Raw genomic sequence first — 15,559 nt, forward strand, 5'->3', positions numbered from 1 at the left:
TCAACTCATACCTTCTACAACATACGCTCACACGCCCTTCCTTGCAGCTTCCACGGAGAAAATAACTACAACCACTTTTTTTTACATTTTAGCATTTCTAGTGCCGGCAAGCTATTATTTTTTTGCCGAAAGGTGTGCACCCACAGACAGTAATCTTTTATATTAAGTTTATATAAGCAGCCTCAGTTCTTTTTTTTTTTAGAATGATCTGATGTTAACCTAACAAGCACTGGCGTTGCCAATAGGTCTCGCAGTAGGAAAGTTGGAGCTATTGGTTTTGTAAATGACAAAGCCCTTTATGTTTTTAAAATGAAAACAAAAATAAAAGGCATTGTTATTTGCAATTGTAATAGCTCCAACTTTCCTACTGCGAGACCTATTGGCAACGCCAGTGCTTGTTTTTAAACCGATGTCATAGAATTAATTCTCAAACTATTGTTGAATGAGGTATTTTTTCCTTACAGGAGAGTAAACTCTTTAAAGTGAGTTGGAATGTTTCTTTGAATGATTACACTGCAAAGTAACCGGTAAATGGCATGTATACACCTCCATAAATAGTGCAGGGAAGCGTCATGAACAGCATGGGTGGAATCCCAGTGCAGTCAGGAGCTCTGCAGGTCTCTGCGTTGCATTCAAAGAGTCGAGTGCTTCGTAAAGAAGAGAAAACTTTCAAAGTCCTGCTCAACAGACTCAAGTCTCACAGCCCCTTAAAAGCACAGAGTCGTTTTGAGGTGGGGCGGGTAGTGGGAGAGGGGACATGAGCCAGAGGTGACTAAGTGATCTGCTCCACTGGGCCATTTGACAGGGGAGTACCAGGCGGTGTCACCCCGCCGGGGAGGGCGCACGCCCCCTGTGAAGAAGTGAAATCAGCCAGAGATTACAGAACGGATTAACAGAGGTGGAGCAGAGGGTCAGTGCTGGGGATGAAGCGGGGAGGGCCATGGCTCACCCGAAACAAGCACTAGTAACATTACACAGTAACATGTTCGTATTTTTTGTAGACACAGGGAGATTAATTGGCATCTCTGTTAAACACATTAAGTAATGCTGTGAGCTGCCGATTAATTTTCCTGTGTCTACAAAAAATATCAAACTGCAAATTGTATAATGTTACTGGTGCTCGTAGAAAGCGCTTCTATTGTGAAACAAAAAGCCTGAGAGTGAGCTCATGCTAATGCGAGCACAGCCTGCAGCGGAGAGGAAGTGGCTTAACAGCGGGATCTGCAGCCTTCGGCACTCGAGCCCCAATTTCTCGTGCCTAAACACAACGTTTAGGCACAAGCGGACACCGTGCTTCCAATCAAAGTAGAAATAAGTAAATCAAGACGCCAGAGAATGCTGGGGGGAAACTCTGCGAGGCACGGCCTGCGGCTGTGAATAAGTGACGGCGGGTGGGGGGGGGGGGCGGGGAGCAGAGCCTTTGAAGAGGTAGAGTCACGGCCTGCGGCCGTGAATAGAATAAGGGGAGGAGAACTGGCTGATAGCCATGATTAATTAGGGGAGGAGAAGCCTTAGGGGAGGAGAAGCCGCAGAGCGCACGCTGGGCGAAGCCCTTTGATGTGCTGTGCGGCCGTGAATGCGCGTGCTTGTTTGCACACGTGATTCACATGAACTTCAAGGAAACTGCAGGAACGAAGCCCATGGTTTCACGAGGATTTTGGCTACTTGAATTCTCGCTCCGCTCGATGCCCTGTGACTAACATTCTAGTTTCTGTAGTGGCAGCCTAACGTGACATAACTCTAATCAGTTCAACAATTTCTGTATCCTTTCTGAGTTCTACCCGTTATGAAAGCTTTTAGTTTTCTCTCTATATTTCAACCTATGTTATTTTAATAATGTTATTGTAAATTAATAGTTTTAATTAACTACATAAGAATACACGTTTTCATAGTATTAAGTATTTTTTGATGTATAACATAGCACAAGTGGTGTGCCCCTTAATAGCCGACACAAAACATAAAAAATGATTTGCGCACACGAATGGGCTGGATGGGTCCAGGTCTGACAAGTTGTTTAACAGCACAGCTATGGTGGTGGCCAAGCAGGACATTGTGGCGGCCTGGATAAGCCCTAATACCCCCGCCCTGGAGAAGTGGCGAAGAGGGGTGGACTGGTGTGTGACCCAAGAGAAAGCCATGTTTACAGCGAAGGGGCGTGCAAAGAAATACCGTAGAGTGTGGGGGGAGTGGTTGGGGGCTGTGGAAGGTCCTATTTGACTGGATTCCAATTGTTACTAGGATTTTTAATGGGATCTTGATTGGGGGGGTATTGCGATGAAGTTACTGTTTTTTATACCTGTGATTTCCATGCTTTGGCTGATTTGTTCTTCTTTTTAAAAATCAATAAAATTTGCTTAGCAAAAAAATCATGTGCGCAAGTTATCTAAGCTATGCTTTTTGCTTGGACCTCAAGTGGGCCTTATCTGTTTCTCGTGTGCTCCATGGTGACTTGAAACTCTTCTGGGTGAACTACAGGGTGTAATAAAGAAAAATATTAGGGATAAAAACAGTTCTGGGTCAGGTGGCAATCCGGATCAATACGCAAGGCCTTGATTTACTGACAACCCTCTTGTGGAACATCAACGGGATGGGCTGTACGATCAAGAGAGGGGTCGTGACCCTGTACCTTTGAAGACATTCCCTGATCTGGTACTCCAACAGGATACCCACTTGTTGGGGAACACCGGTTTGCTACCTACACAGGGGTGGGTACACCATAATGACCCACATGGGGTATACGAGGAGCTTCCAGGGGTTAGCAATCTTGGTCAAGAAGACCCCCTATCCAGGTGGAGAACAAATGGGTAGACCTCGATGGCTGCTACGTGACGGCGAAGGGAACATGGGAGAAGAAGCACATCCTTATTATTAATGTGTATGACCCCACCCCATCGAGAATCCAGAAAGGGGTGCTGGAGAAACTGGAAACTAGGCCCCATCCTAATAGATTCAATTGGAGAGCTTCATATTTTGTGCAGGGACTTCAACAAAGTAATGGACAGGGACCTGGACAGACGCTCGCCAAGCGTGATGAGAATGTGAGCACCCTGGGAGTTGGTGTGTTTTTCCCCACACAATGTGCCTAGGTAACGTTTGGAGGGCCCAACAGCCAAAGGACCGACTATACTCATTCCTGTCCAGTCGCTCACGGAACCCTGTCAAGGATGGACACCGAGTTTGCTCCAGTGAGTGAGCTAGCTTGAGTGAGCGAGGCAAACTACCTGGGATTTCAGATCACTTACAGATGCTAATTAAAATGGAGACATGACGACAAGATAAGTCAAACTCCTGGAAACTAGACGTGTTGGTCCTAAAAGACAGGGGCACAGCAGAGACCCTAAGAGTTGACACCTAAATATATTTTGAGGCGAATGAGGAGTCGGTGACCTGGCCGGTTATTCTCTGGAAGGCATAGAAAACTGTTACCAGAGACAGAGCCCAAAACAGAATAGCCATAAAGAAAAAACACAGGGAGGAAACGACTCGACAGCTGGGGAATAAGCTTCTACAGCTAGAGCAGACATGGGGGGATAAAAGGAGCCCAGCAACCTATATGTGTCTGGGGGTGACCAGAGAACAATATCATAATCATGTTACTGGCAGCCCGCCAACACTATATAGGGGTGCAGAAGAAACTGTACGATACAGGGGATAAGGTAGGCTATCTACTTGCATGGTTGGAAAAAAGAGAAGTGGCGCACGGGGTGATCCAAGTGCTGATAGAGGCAGTAAAGTGGTGCGGTCGGATAGAGATATTTCCCAAAGGTTTGTGAGGAATTATCAAACTGTCTTTACGGCTCAGAGGGGCCAAACGGAGCAGAACACTGAGGCATTTCTGGGGGTGGTGCCGGTCCCTGTTTTGGCAGCTAGATAGAGATACCCTGAAGGCAGACATGAGGATGGACGAGTTAGGGGAGGCTGTGGCGAGCATACCGTCAAAGAAGACGCCAGGCACCAATGGCCTACCTGTGGAATTGTACAAACAACTGGCCTCACTTCTCAATCCACACCTGCTGAACATGTTTTGCGCAGCCAGGGATGAGGGAAGCTTGCCGCGGGACCTTAACCAAGCACTCATTGTAGTGATCGCCAAAAAAGTAAACCAAGTAATTTATGTTCTTCTACAGACCTATCTCACTATTAAACACAGAAAGCAAGATTTTAGCCAAGATCGTTCGTGACCCATGCTTACCAAATGGGTTTCATACCTAGACAGGCTACACAATTAAACTTTAAAAGACTACAGTTATAGTTGAATAACCTTAACGCCGATAGAGAGCCTAGAGCAATCATGTCGCTAGATGCTGAGAAAGAATTTAACTCTATGGACCTTGAAGACATCAGCTGGGATACAATCATGCCACACCCTGAAGAGGCCATCAAAGCCAGACTGAGAATAATCCAATTCAATATCCTCCATAGGGCATACCAACACAGCTCCCCTCGATTCAAAATGGGGAGAGCTTTGTGTCCAGAAGCTAGTTACAATACATTCAACAACTTTCTCGGAACGAAATTCTAAGCATGCCCCAGAGCCAATTCTCATATAAGTCAGTTAAAGTACCAAGTTTAAGTGTACGTTGTAGTCACTTGGCATTATGTGGGCAGATACATTCTCAAATAAGGTACTCTTAACTGGCTGGCGGTCAGATAAATTCTCTATTACACATTATTTTAAGAAAAAAAACAGGTGCAGTGATCACTGTCTGGCACCGTTCCTGAAAAGATCTGGTCGTATTAAGTGAAGAATAATTATGGTTGGACAGATTCTGGTCACAAATGAGGCTTGTTAAGTGCAGGAATACATGCAAATGCAGGGACTCAGTTTAGGAGATGTTATCTTATATTTTGCCATTATTGTTAAGAAACAAAACTGAAAAACACTAAAATTGTAAGGTTATGCTTATCTGCCCAATTCTGACTACCAATGGGCTGTTGATGACCTCACACAATGTTACATGTTACATAATCAATGACATCATTGGTGACATCAATTATCACTCTATTTCTACGCTGGGCGTGGGATGAACTGCGGAAAAGGGCGGGCGCTCCCATATTATATGCCCCCTCTATAACACTAGCACACAATCCTATGCTACCTAATATGAAGGACGGAATCAGCAAAACAATGGCACAAAAGCTGAACATATGCACATTCGCAGACCTATACCCCGGGAACACGTTTCGACACCCCCACCAGTTGCAGAAGAGGGTCAAACAGTGCCTTTTGCTGAAAGTTTCCTATTTCATAAACTTCGGGTCGCTTGTCGCTCCCTGCATGACAGCTTCCCGGAACCCCCACCGTCTCTGTCAGCGTTAGAAAATCTGTTAAACTCACCTTCGCCCCGTAAACTTGTCACACGACTATACACACAAATGCAAAGCACAGCACCTTTGGTGAAGCCTAGGGCATTACTGGGTTGGAACAATGAGCTCCCCGTTCCACTCCCAGAGGCCCAGTGGACGTATTGCTGCCGCCAGCCCACCGAGTTGTCCCCAAATTACAGGCTTCGCCTGATACACTTTAAGTTCCTCCATCAATTTTATAGGACACCTATAGGTCTGCGCCGAATGGGTTGCGGGACGATGAAAGCTGTTGGCGCTGTGGGTTTACACCTGCGTCTTTTCTTCATATGGCATGGCATTGTCCAAAACTCACGCCATTCTGGTCCGCAATCTTTACATTGATCATCCAGATTCCTGACGCACCTGTGACCCCCAATCCCCTGCTGGGTTTGCTGAGTTATGTCAAAGACACACCAATTAAGATACGTAAACGGCATGCGTCGCTTCTCCTCTTTGCCAAGCGCCAAATTGCCGTGCACTGTGGAAGGAAGAGGGTGCCGTCCATTAAAGAGTGGATTAGGGACGTCACGTATGGGCACTCCCAACTAACTGCATTCTGGGAATTAATGCCCCCACTTCAAAACCCAGAGAAATTTCAGAACCACTCATCACATGGGCCTGGGAGAGGCAGGGGTCAGATGGGGACAGTTTGCTGAATACGGGGTTGATTGATGGGCCGGGGTGAAATGTTGTTGCTCTATTTTTTTACAATTACCTACCTGCAGTGGCTACAATACGAGGTGATGTCCTGGATTTGTGGCCATTTTTCCCATTTGGTTATTTGTTGATTGGTATCGCAATGTGGTGATCACTTACATATTTTTTGTTTATTATTAGTGGAACGGGCAGATATTGTACAACACCTGCAATGTTCTGACTGTGCAGCTATATCCTGAATATGCATCGCTAGCAAGTTGGCTAGTTGATAATTGTGTTTCTTTTTGCTTTTGTTTTGAAAAATGCAAATAAAAATGATCACTATTTGAAAAATAAAAAATCTGGAAAAAAGCTAGGAGGGCTGGAATGGAGCAACATAGGGGGCATTTAAGGGGGGCAGGGAGCTGCACATGAAAGAGGAAGAAAACATACATTCCTATTGAGTATTGACAGAAAAAGAAAACTAGCTCCTTGAATGCAAGCAATGAAGTACAACACAAATCATCTAATGAAAATTATGGTAAAGAAGCTAGGTTTCAAGGGAAGGAAAAATGTAAGAAAAGGAAGGAAAGCCGCTGAATAAGAAGCAAGCAAATGATAATAAAAATAGAGCCAACCAACTTTAAGCAATAGCCTGACCCAAAGCACACTGTAAAGATTTGTACTGTACACAGTAGGTCTTCCACAACAGACAGTTAAAGGAATCTTAAAGCGAGACCTAAAGTTCTAAAAAATACAAAAATAAAAAATAAATGCCATTCTTTGATTTTCCGTTATTGGTTATGGGTTTTCTGATTTTATATCCACTAATGCAGTTTGCATATGCACACTTTAGAAGGTTGTACAGAATGTTTGGCACATGAGGTTGGTCCTTTTCCTGTAAAATGTATTATGCTACAAAGATACAGAAATGTCTTTGTATTCAGTTAAGCATCAATTTGGATAAAACTGGAACAGTGCACTGAGCACACATTGATGTGGTCTACAGGATGATGCATCATCATCATTTTTAAAAAATCAAGATGTGCTGTAGTTTTCAGCAAATAGCCCTAGGCTTCACTTTTCTTGCAATGGTAAGAGAATATAGCTGACTTCCTAGGGGCCATTAAACCAATAGGTCAAAATACATGGATCCACTTGGTGTTCTTCTAATAGATAACAGCATCAAGATGCAGCAATATGCTGATGATACCCAACTCTACTTGAAAGTATCCTCACCTTCAGACAGTCAATAACTTAAGCATTGCCTGCACATCATCCAAACCAGAATGTTCAGCTCCTACCTAAAACGTAACTCTGCCAAGGCATAATTATTTAGCCAGAAAACCAAACAAAAAAGAGTAAACCCTGGCTCAATGACATGAACCTTGACAGCTTCGAAATCAGAATTTCACTGAATGTTAAGTCACTTTGATTCACCCTGGACGCCAACCTCACCCTCAATGAACATATTGCCAAAATACATCTCACATGTGGATGGTGGTAATGATTCCAGGTCCTCCTACACTCCACACCCGTACCTCATAAGGGCATTATACACGCCACAGTCAAGTCTCATGAAAAGATAGGAAAAATATGATCACATCACCTCCATCATGAGGAACTTCAATGGCTCCCCTTGCCGGCCCGCACCACCTTCCAAACCAGCAGCACAATATACAAAGCCATCAAAACAAGCATCCCTTCTTAAATTGCAGATGAGCTCACCATCTCCTATGGGTTTCGGCACACACCAGCTAAGACATCATCAGACTGCAGACTAGGAAGTGTAGAAAAAGAAAGAAATAATACAACAGGCCTTTTCCACTTATGCACCCAGGACCTGGAACAACATCTCCATATACTTTAGGATCACCCCTGAAACGGCCTCAATTTAGGAACGAGTTGAAGATACACCTCTTTAAACCACACAAAAAAATGTAAAACTATTTACTGGTCTTTCATCACTACATAGAAAGAAAGAAACACCAGTCATCTGCAGCCATGCGAGTGCTGCCTGTATAACCATAGAAACATTCCAATGCAGAGCAGTGGATGTGACCTAGGTATACTCCGATATAAAGTTGTCAATACGGATACCCATGTAAAAACTATAAACAAAAATAATATCAGACAAGCATGGGTTACCTGACTGTACCAAGATGTGTATTGTGGGCAGATGCCCCCTACAGTCAGGGTACTTAGACCAGTATATAGTGATGTCTCATATTCACAAATAGAAACATTCAAAATACTAGGGGTGGAAGGCAGCAGAAAAAGCTCTATAGCTAATGTGTCACCTGCAATGTGCCAGTCATTATCTTTTGAAATTCGTGGCATTTTAATTAAAAGAAATGTAATGTTTGAAATAAAAAGCATTGCCAGGGACCAGGGAGCCGTATTTGAAGAAAATCCATCCCTGTTGTTAGTGCTTCATGCTGGTGCAGGCCCCCTCCTGTCTGTTCATCCTTGGCACCAAAACCACTGGAGCTGCCGCGCACTTACCAGTTTAGCCCGAGGGTACGTGAAGCACAAAATTCGAGGGTGGGGTTGCTTGTACACTGAACTGCGCAGTATTGTCATGCATGGGTGAACATGGGGGTATGAGGGCATGGAGTATACAGCCAATGAAGAGCCCCCACTGTTTAGAGCAGAAAGGGTGTAGAGTTCTGCTTTGAAGTAAACTGCAGAAACTCCAGAAGAATAATAAGGGGTTTAATTAAAGTTACATCAGACACCCCGGACAGCTACAGCAAACACAAGCTTCCAACTGTGCTGGAACCTAAGCAATCAAGGAACATCCTAGCAACACACAGTTGTAACATTCTAAAACTTGTCATAGCTGAGAGAATGCAGAGTATTGTACAGGATACAACACACCTCCCTTCCCTATCTCAACAAAACACAAAGAAGAAAGGCACCATTACATAAAACACAATAAACAAGAACAAACAAACAATGTGGTATAAACCCTTAAACATAGTCTTTCAGGTGTAAAGGAGCCCTTTTATTGTGTTGAGGTCTCACATGTGAGAAGCCTGTTTGTCACCCACCCTAACATTACTTGAACTAGAGGTTGCAGGCTCAACTTCCACAGAGTGTAACTTGGCAACCCTATTGAGATTCCAAATTTTGTCTTGACTGAGTTTTTGAAAATGTTGATAACTATCAAAGGAGGGCTGAATTTGGAAACCTTACTAGCTTTTCATCCAGTCCCGACTTGAACTGCAGTATACTTTACCACTTTACGGACATCATACAGAGCCTTTCTCCTCACCATTATCTCCTTTTCCTTTTAACGCCAAGCATCCACTTTTCCAACTGATCATCAGCTGTTGTTCTCTTCTCATTTACCTATACAGGAACCACTTCATTATTGGGAAGCCTGCCTCTGAACAGCTGAAAAGGAGTCACACCTGTGGATGAGTGAGGTGTTAAGCGGTACTCTTGCGTACAGTTTTTCTAAGCTCATGCTCCAAGTCCACACTAGTCAGAACTGCCTGCTGCAGACACTTCTTCAGTACTTTTATGAAGCGTTCCACAACTCCATTACTCTCGGGATGATAGACTGCTGCTTTGTTATGTTTCACACCCAAGCTTTAAGAAATTCTTCTACCACACCAGATGTAAACTGCACCCTCCTGTCTTTGAGGATACTCGCAGGGAAACATTCCCTCTCAAATAATTCTTCCACAAATTGTATAATAATGTTAGACTCTACTGAATTCACAATTTTGATCTCTGGCCAGCGAGAAAACATGTCAATACATGCAATAACATATCTGACACATGTGTTTTGATCCACGTTCAGGGAAGACATGGCTTGGCAGTTCAAGCTGGACTATTCCCATGAGGCACAGGGTCAAGACTGATTTGCATATAGCTGTGTCTGAACTGGGGTGGCGAAGTGAGCTAAAGAACGACAGATCTGTGACTGGGGATGAGTGTCTAAAAAGTTTCAGCGCTTCGTCCATCTTCTCCTTGTATTTGCTTTGTTCGCACTAAGTTGGCAGGGTATGCCCAGACGTGGGTCCCTTGCTCACTTTGCCACTGGATTCAAGCTAGTCTGGCTGATGAGGGCTGGTAGCCCGAAAATGGTCCCAGGATGCTTGTTTTCTGTTCAGGGAAGACATGGCGTGGCAGTTCGGGCTGGACTGTTCCCATGAGGCACAGGGTCAAGACTGATTTGCATGTATCTGTGTCTGAACTGGGGTAGCAAAGTGAGCTAAAGAACGATGATGGATTCAACCCAGATCTGTGACTGGGGGTGAGGGTCTGAAAAGTTTCAGCGCTTCGTCCATCATTTCCTTGTGTTTGCTTTTGATCTTGACCGGTCCAAAAATTTCAACGGCTATGCCCCCCAAGGACCTGCAGAATGTTCTCTAATAACCATAGGTTGTGTTCTGCATTTCAAAACCATATCACTCTGTACACACTCTACACAATTTCTCACCTCCGTCTCAAACCATCACGTCTATGCCTGGCCACCAGTAGCCTGTTTTAACCTTTTCTCTGGACTTTGCTATCCCCATATGACTGGCATGAGAATCCTCAATCAGTTTTCTCCTCAAACTATGAAGAGGCACAAGCTTACTTTCTTTCATTAAGAAACCAATAACCAAGGCCAACTCTTCTTTCACCTGCCAACACCCTTTGATATCAGTATCACATTTACTCCTATCACACCAACCATCTGTCACCATCTTGATGAGGACCTGGAGAACAAAATCATTCTCTAACTCCTTTCTCCACTCCTCTGCCTGTATGATACCTTCTGTAATAAGACCAACATCAACTTCCTCATTAAACTCCTCAGCTCCAAAGAAATCACCAAATTTCCCAAACTCCTCTGCATCCTCAGAATTTAGGTGACAGACTTACCTAACTTTGAAAAACAGTCTGCCAAAAAGTTACTGGCACCCGGGACATATGTTATAGCAAACTCAAACTCCTGTAGGGCTATGACCCATTTACGTATTCTTTGGGAAATAAAATCCACACCCTTCTTCAAAAATACTTCCTTGAGGTGCTTGTGATCTGTTTTTATTTGAAACCTGCACCGCCAAAAAAATTTCGTCAACTTCCTCACGGCCCAAAAAACAGCCAAAGCCTCTTTTTCAATCACAGAGTAATTGAGTTTGGCTCCTCTTAAACCTGGGAGCTGGGAACAGCACCGACACCGACCGACCACGCACGCAACCTAGGATTCATCCTCGACTCCTCCCTCTCCATGTCTAAACAGGGCAACACCGTCTCCTCCTCCTGCTACAACACCCTCCGAATACTTCGCAGGATCTACAAGTGGATCCCGAACGAAACAAGAAGACCGGTGACAGAGGCCCTCGTCAGCAGCAGACTAGACTACGGCAACGCACTCTACGCAAGTATCCCGGCCAAACACCTGCGCCGACTCCAACGTATCCAAAACGCCTCCGCCCGACTAATCCTCAACGTGCCCCGCCGCAGCCACATCACCCCCCACCTGAGAGACCTACACTGGCTCCCCATCGACAAAAGGATCACATTCAATCTCCTCACCCACGCACACAAAGCACTCCACAACACCGGACCAGCCTGCCTGAACAGCAGACTCAGCTTCTACACACCCACCCGCTCCGCCAGCCTCGCCACTGTCCACCGCATCCAACAAAAGTCCTCCGGCGGCAGAACTTTATCCTACCTCGCCGCCAAGACCTGGAACACCATCCCCACCCACCTACGGCAGACCCAAGACCTGTTCACCTTCAGAAGACTCATCAAGAGCAGTAGCAGCGCCCCCCCTCAGCGCCTTGAGACCCTCACGGGTGTGTAGCGTCCTTTACAAGTACTATGATTGATTAAACCTAAAAAAAATTGTCTTGTCCACCTCTTTGGATTTCTTTATAGGAACAGCGCCAAGACTCTTTGAACTCGCATCAGTCATCACATAACTCTTGGCAAAGTGATATAGACGCCGAAGGGGAAAGGGATCTCAATTCTAGGCCCCGAGGAAGGAGGGGTGCATAGATCCTGTACCCCTGACTGACTTCATGTCCCGTAAGTGTGGCCCGTGGGCCCCGGGAGAGAGCACTCTGAAGCGGCCACGGCTCGCCTTACCTGAGTCTCGGAGGCCGCCAACAAGTGCGGGTTCCAAGCGGCCGTACACAGGCGGGCCGAGAGCCTCGGTAGGTTCCCCGGGGGCCCGTAACAGCCTACAGGCGGACAGAGGTATCTTCCCTGGGGGCCGGGACTACATTACCCAGGTGAATTCGCGAGGCGCGTCATGTGATAGGAGTGCGGAAGTGCAGCGGGCCATAGAGTGGAGACGTTTCTGCGAGCGGAGAAGATCACTAGAGAGGCGAGACGCTCGTGCAAGTGCCAATGATGTCCCGCGTCCGGTCTAAACATTGTGTCACGTCACGTGATTAAGTATGCAAGCAAGACCATCTAGGAGACGTTTCTGCGGCAGTAACGGCTTAAAGCTTACCTTTATTTTTTTTGCATATATTATATAGCTCAAACTCTCACAGGTTACTTACACATTCAGGCACGAGGAGATTCATTGATTTGCCCAGAATCACAGGATGTGTACGTGACCCAGAGGCTCGAACCCTAGTTTCCAGCACTAAAGTCGGCAGTCTAGCCGACGGACCACATCCTCTCCCTTACTTGACAGACCTGTGGCCATAACCGAAACGACGCTTCTGCTCCTCGGACCTACTGGTGGCTTGCTGCTTGTCTAAAGGGGGTTATAAGAGTTTTAACTTCCCCAGAGACAGCAGGTCTGTGTGATACATGGTTATTCGCTGCAGAGTAGTTAAATGCGAGCATTCAAACCAAGATCTACCTAAAACTTTCGCAGTTTTACAAGCCTCTTTCGCTCACAGCCTTTTATTTTCTCTTCCTTCTTTAGCTCTCCTCTTAATCTCTTCCCAACTTACTTGTTATGTCTTTCATCCTTATCTTTTGTTTTAATTAGATCCCTTTGTTTCAAGTGTAGTGATCGTTTCAAACAGTGCCAGTATCTTAAAACACAATATATAGTATCCGTTGTATTAGCCTTCCCTTCTTTATTCCGTTTTTTAATGACTTTGTTTCCCTCCTTTAAAGTTTTCCACCTCTTCTGGCTGCCTAAAGATTCCTCAATCTGGTAAGGAGAAGTATGGAAAGAAGTACTGGCAATTCCAATATGTCTGGCTTATGAATCAATGAATCAAAATGCATTTGTATAGCGCACAGCTGCTTCATCCAAAGCATCCTGGCGCGCAAACGAAGGCTAAACACTAAAAGAGTGAAGAGCAAGTGGGGCTAACCTTTATTGAGAAGAAAGGTTTTCAGTTCCTTTTTGAAAGTCGAAACAGAGGTGGCTTTGCGAAAACTGACTGGGAGTGCATTCCACAGCTTGGACATGAGGACCTTAAAGAATCTACCTTCCTGTCTGACTGGTGAATCTAGGGACTTTCAGCAATAGGAGATTATTCAACCTACTTCGTATGGACGGTGTCTTTTTCTCACATAGGTAGGGCCGTTGCCTGAAAAGACCCTAAACGCAAGACTAAGAGCTCTAAATTCAATCCGCTTTATGGCAGGCAGCCAGTGAAAACGCTTCAAATGAGGCAATATAGACTGCCGATACAGAACTTTCTGGATCAGTCTGTCTGCTGCATTTTGGATTATTTTTAGTATTTGGATTAAGTAGGTTGGAGGACCCAGATAGAGACTATTTGCTTTGTCTAGACGAGAGGTTACTAAGGTGTGGACCACTGTCTCACATGTATCCCTCGGAATCAAGTGCAGTAGCTTCTTCAAACTGTAAAGATGAATGTACCGAGGAATGAGAGGCTGGAAACAGGATGTCTTGTAAAGTTGAGACTTTATTTAAAGTCTTTAAGTATTAAATATAACAGACCCACAGCAGAGCAGCGCGTCTCAGTGAAAGAGCAGAGAAGAATGAATCATCAGAGTTCTAGAATAGAAGAAGTAAAAGAGTAGAATAGAAATAGAAGAAAGAAGAGAGATATAGTAATAAGAGAATGTTACACATCTTCCCCTTTTCGGAGAAATAATAAATGATACATTACGTGATACATCAAATAAACAATGTAAAAGAATGCAACAACATCAGCCTCGACCAATTCTGTTTTACAGTTTCTTTAAAATGTCAAACGCGTAATAGTCACAAGCGCTGCAGAAGCAATAAATAAATAATGTAACAGACCTGCGCTGCTTGAAGACAAACCGCCAGCTGGTATAAATGAATGCCGTGGGTCCGAAGCAAAGTATCCGGCAGCTAGCAGGAAGCTCATTAACGCGTAAACGAGATGAAATATGAACGCGTTTTAAATGTTGATTCAAGGAGCTTCCGACGTCGGCTGAGAAGAAATCCTCGATTGAAAGATGAAAGTGAGTGAGCAGAATACGTTATCTGCTTCACCCCACTCCTGGTACCAAAATATGTACCGAGGAATGAGAGGCTGGAAACAGAATGTCTTGTAAAGTTGAGACTTTATTTAAAGTCTTTAAGTATTAAATATAACAGACCCACAGCAGAGCAGCGCGTCTCAGTGAAAGAGCAGAAAAGAATGAATCATCAGAGTTCTAGAATAGAAGAAGTAAAATAGTAAAATAGAAATAGAAGAAAGAAGAGAGATGTAGTAATAAGAGAATGTTACAATGAGTTCCACTCGAAGTAGATTTAAGCTGAAGGTTTATTGTAACAATTCCAACACATATGAAGGTCAGTAAGGAGATCCAGGAGTAGCATTCTGTCTCAGTAGGGTTCTGTCTCTGAAGTCATTAGCTGTCGTCTGTCGACATTCGAGAAAGCACAGCTGATGACAGGGAGGCGAGAAGTACGGAAGGGGCGAGAGGACAATGCAACACATCTTCCTCTTTACAGAGGCAAACAAAAGGTTCATTCACGTACATAATCGTCTAATTTCTTGGGAGGGATCACATACTGACCCGCTCTGGTTCTCTGGGGTAGGGAGCGGACATCATCACTCTCTCACAAATGAACAGGTTTGCACCCATGTTTAGTGTCGTAATGTTTCTTGCTTTCAGGAGGCGGATAACCAATCCACGTTGTCTTTGGACATGGAAGTCTTTTATTTTTTTTTTGTGTCCTCATTTCGCTCTTGGAAAACCACATAGAAACACTAGGAGAGGGAGATGAACTATACTGTCACAGGTAAACTGGTAATGCCATCAACCAACCGGAATTGACACTCAGTATTGTTCAAACTCTCCAAAAAGTGCGCCGCGGAATGTTAACCGCGAGGGAGCAATGTTGCTACTACTCAGAACCCATTGCGAGCCGGGGAAGGCCATAACTTTGGGTAGGTCGAGGAGAGGAGAGTAGACCAAGCAGCGTTAATCATGGGACAGTGGGGGAAAAAAAAAAACACGGGCCAAATAAACAATTCCTTAAGCCCAATTCAAAAGGTGCCAAAAGCCACGTTTTTCTGGGTTACCCGATCTTGATAGATTGATTTTAGACGTTTGCAGGACTGATATACGCCAATCTAACAGGGTGGGAGGCAGTGGTTCTTTCCATTTCCTGCATATTTCTCTCCTTGCCAATAGGATACAATAAAAC

At 44.7% G+C, this 15,559-nt stretch overlaps 1 protein-coding gene across 3 annotated transcripts in view; it reads right to left on the minus strand.

Annotated features, from left to right (window-relative positions):
* Positions 1-14,756, minus strand: part of LOC144762234 (uncharacterized) — a 407,676-nt gene extending 392,920 nt beyond the window's left edge. For 2 of the 3 annotated variants that reach the window (XM_078647378.1, XM_078647376.1), the window contains exon 1: positions 14,180-14,756. In XM_078647378.1, coding sequence (XP_078503504.1) covers positions 14,180-14,267 — 88 coding nt within the window. In that variant the 5' untranslated portion in view covers positions 14,268-14,756. Of the gene's footprint in view, positions 1-12,078; positions 12,268-14,179 lie in introns of those variants that run through there. The other variant, XM_078647377.1, reaches the window with a different exon arrangement.
* Positions 14,757-15,559: the final 803 nt, after the last annotated feature.

The sequence above is a fragment of the Lissotriton helveticus genome, chromosome 6, assembly GCF_964261635.1.
Source record: "Lissotriton helveticus chromosome 6, aLisHel1.1, whole genome shotgun sequence".
Taxonomy (NCBI): domain Eukaryota; kingdom Metazoa; phylum Chordata; class Amphibia; order Caudata; family Salamandridae; genus Lissotriton; species Lissotriton helveticus.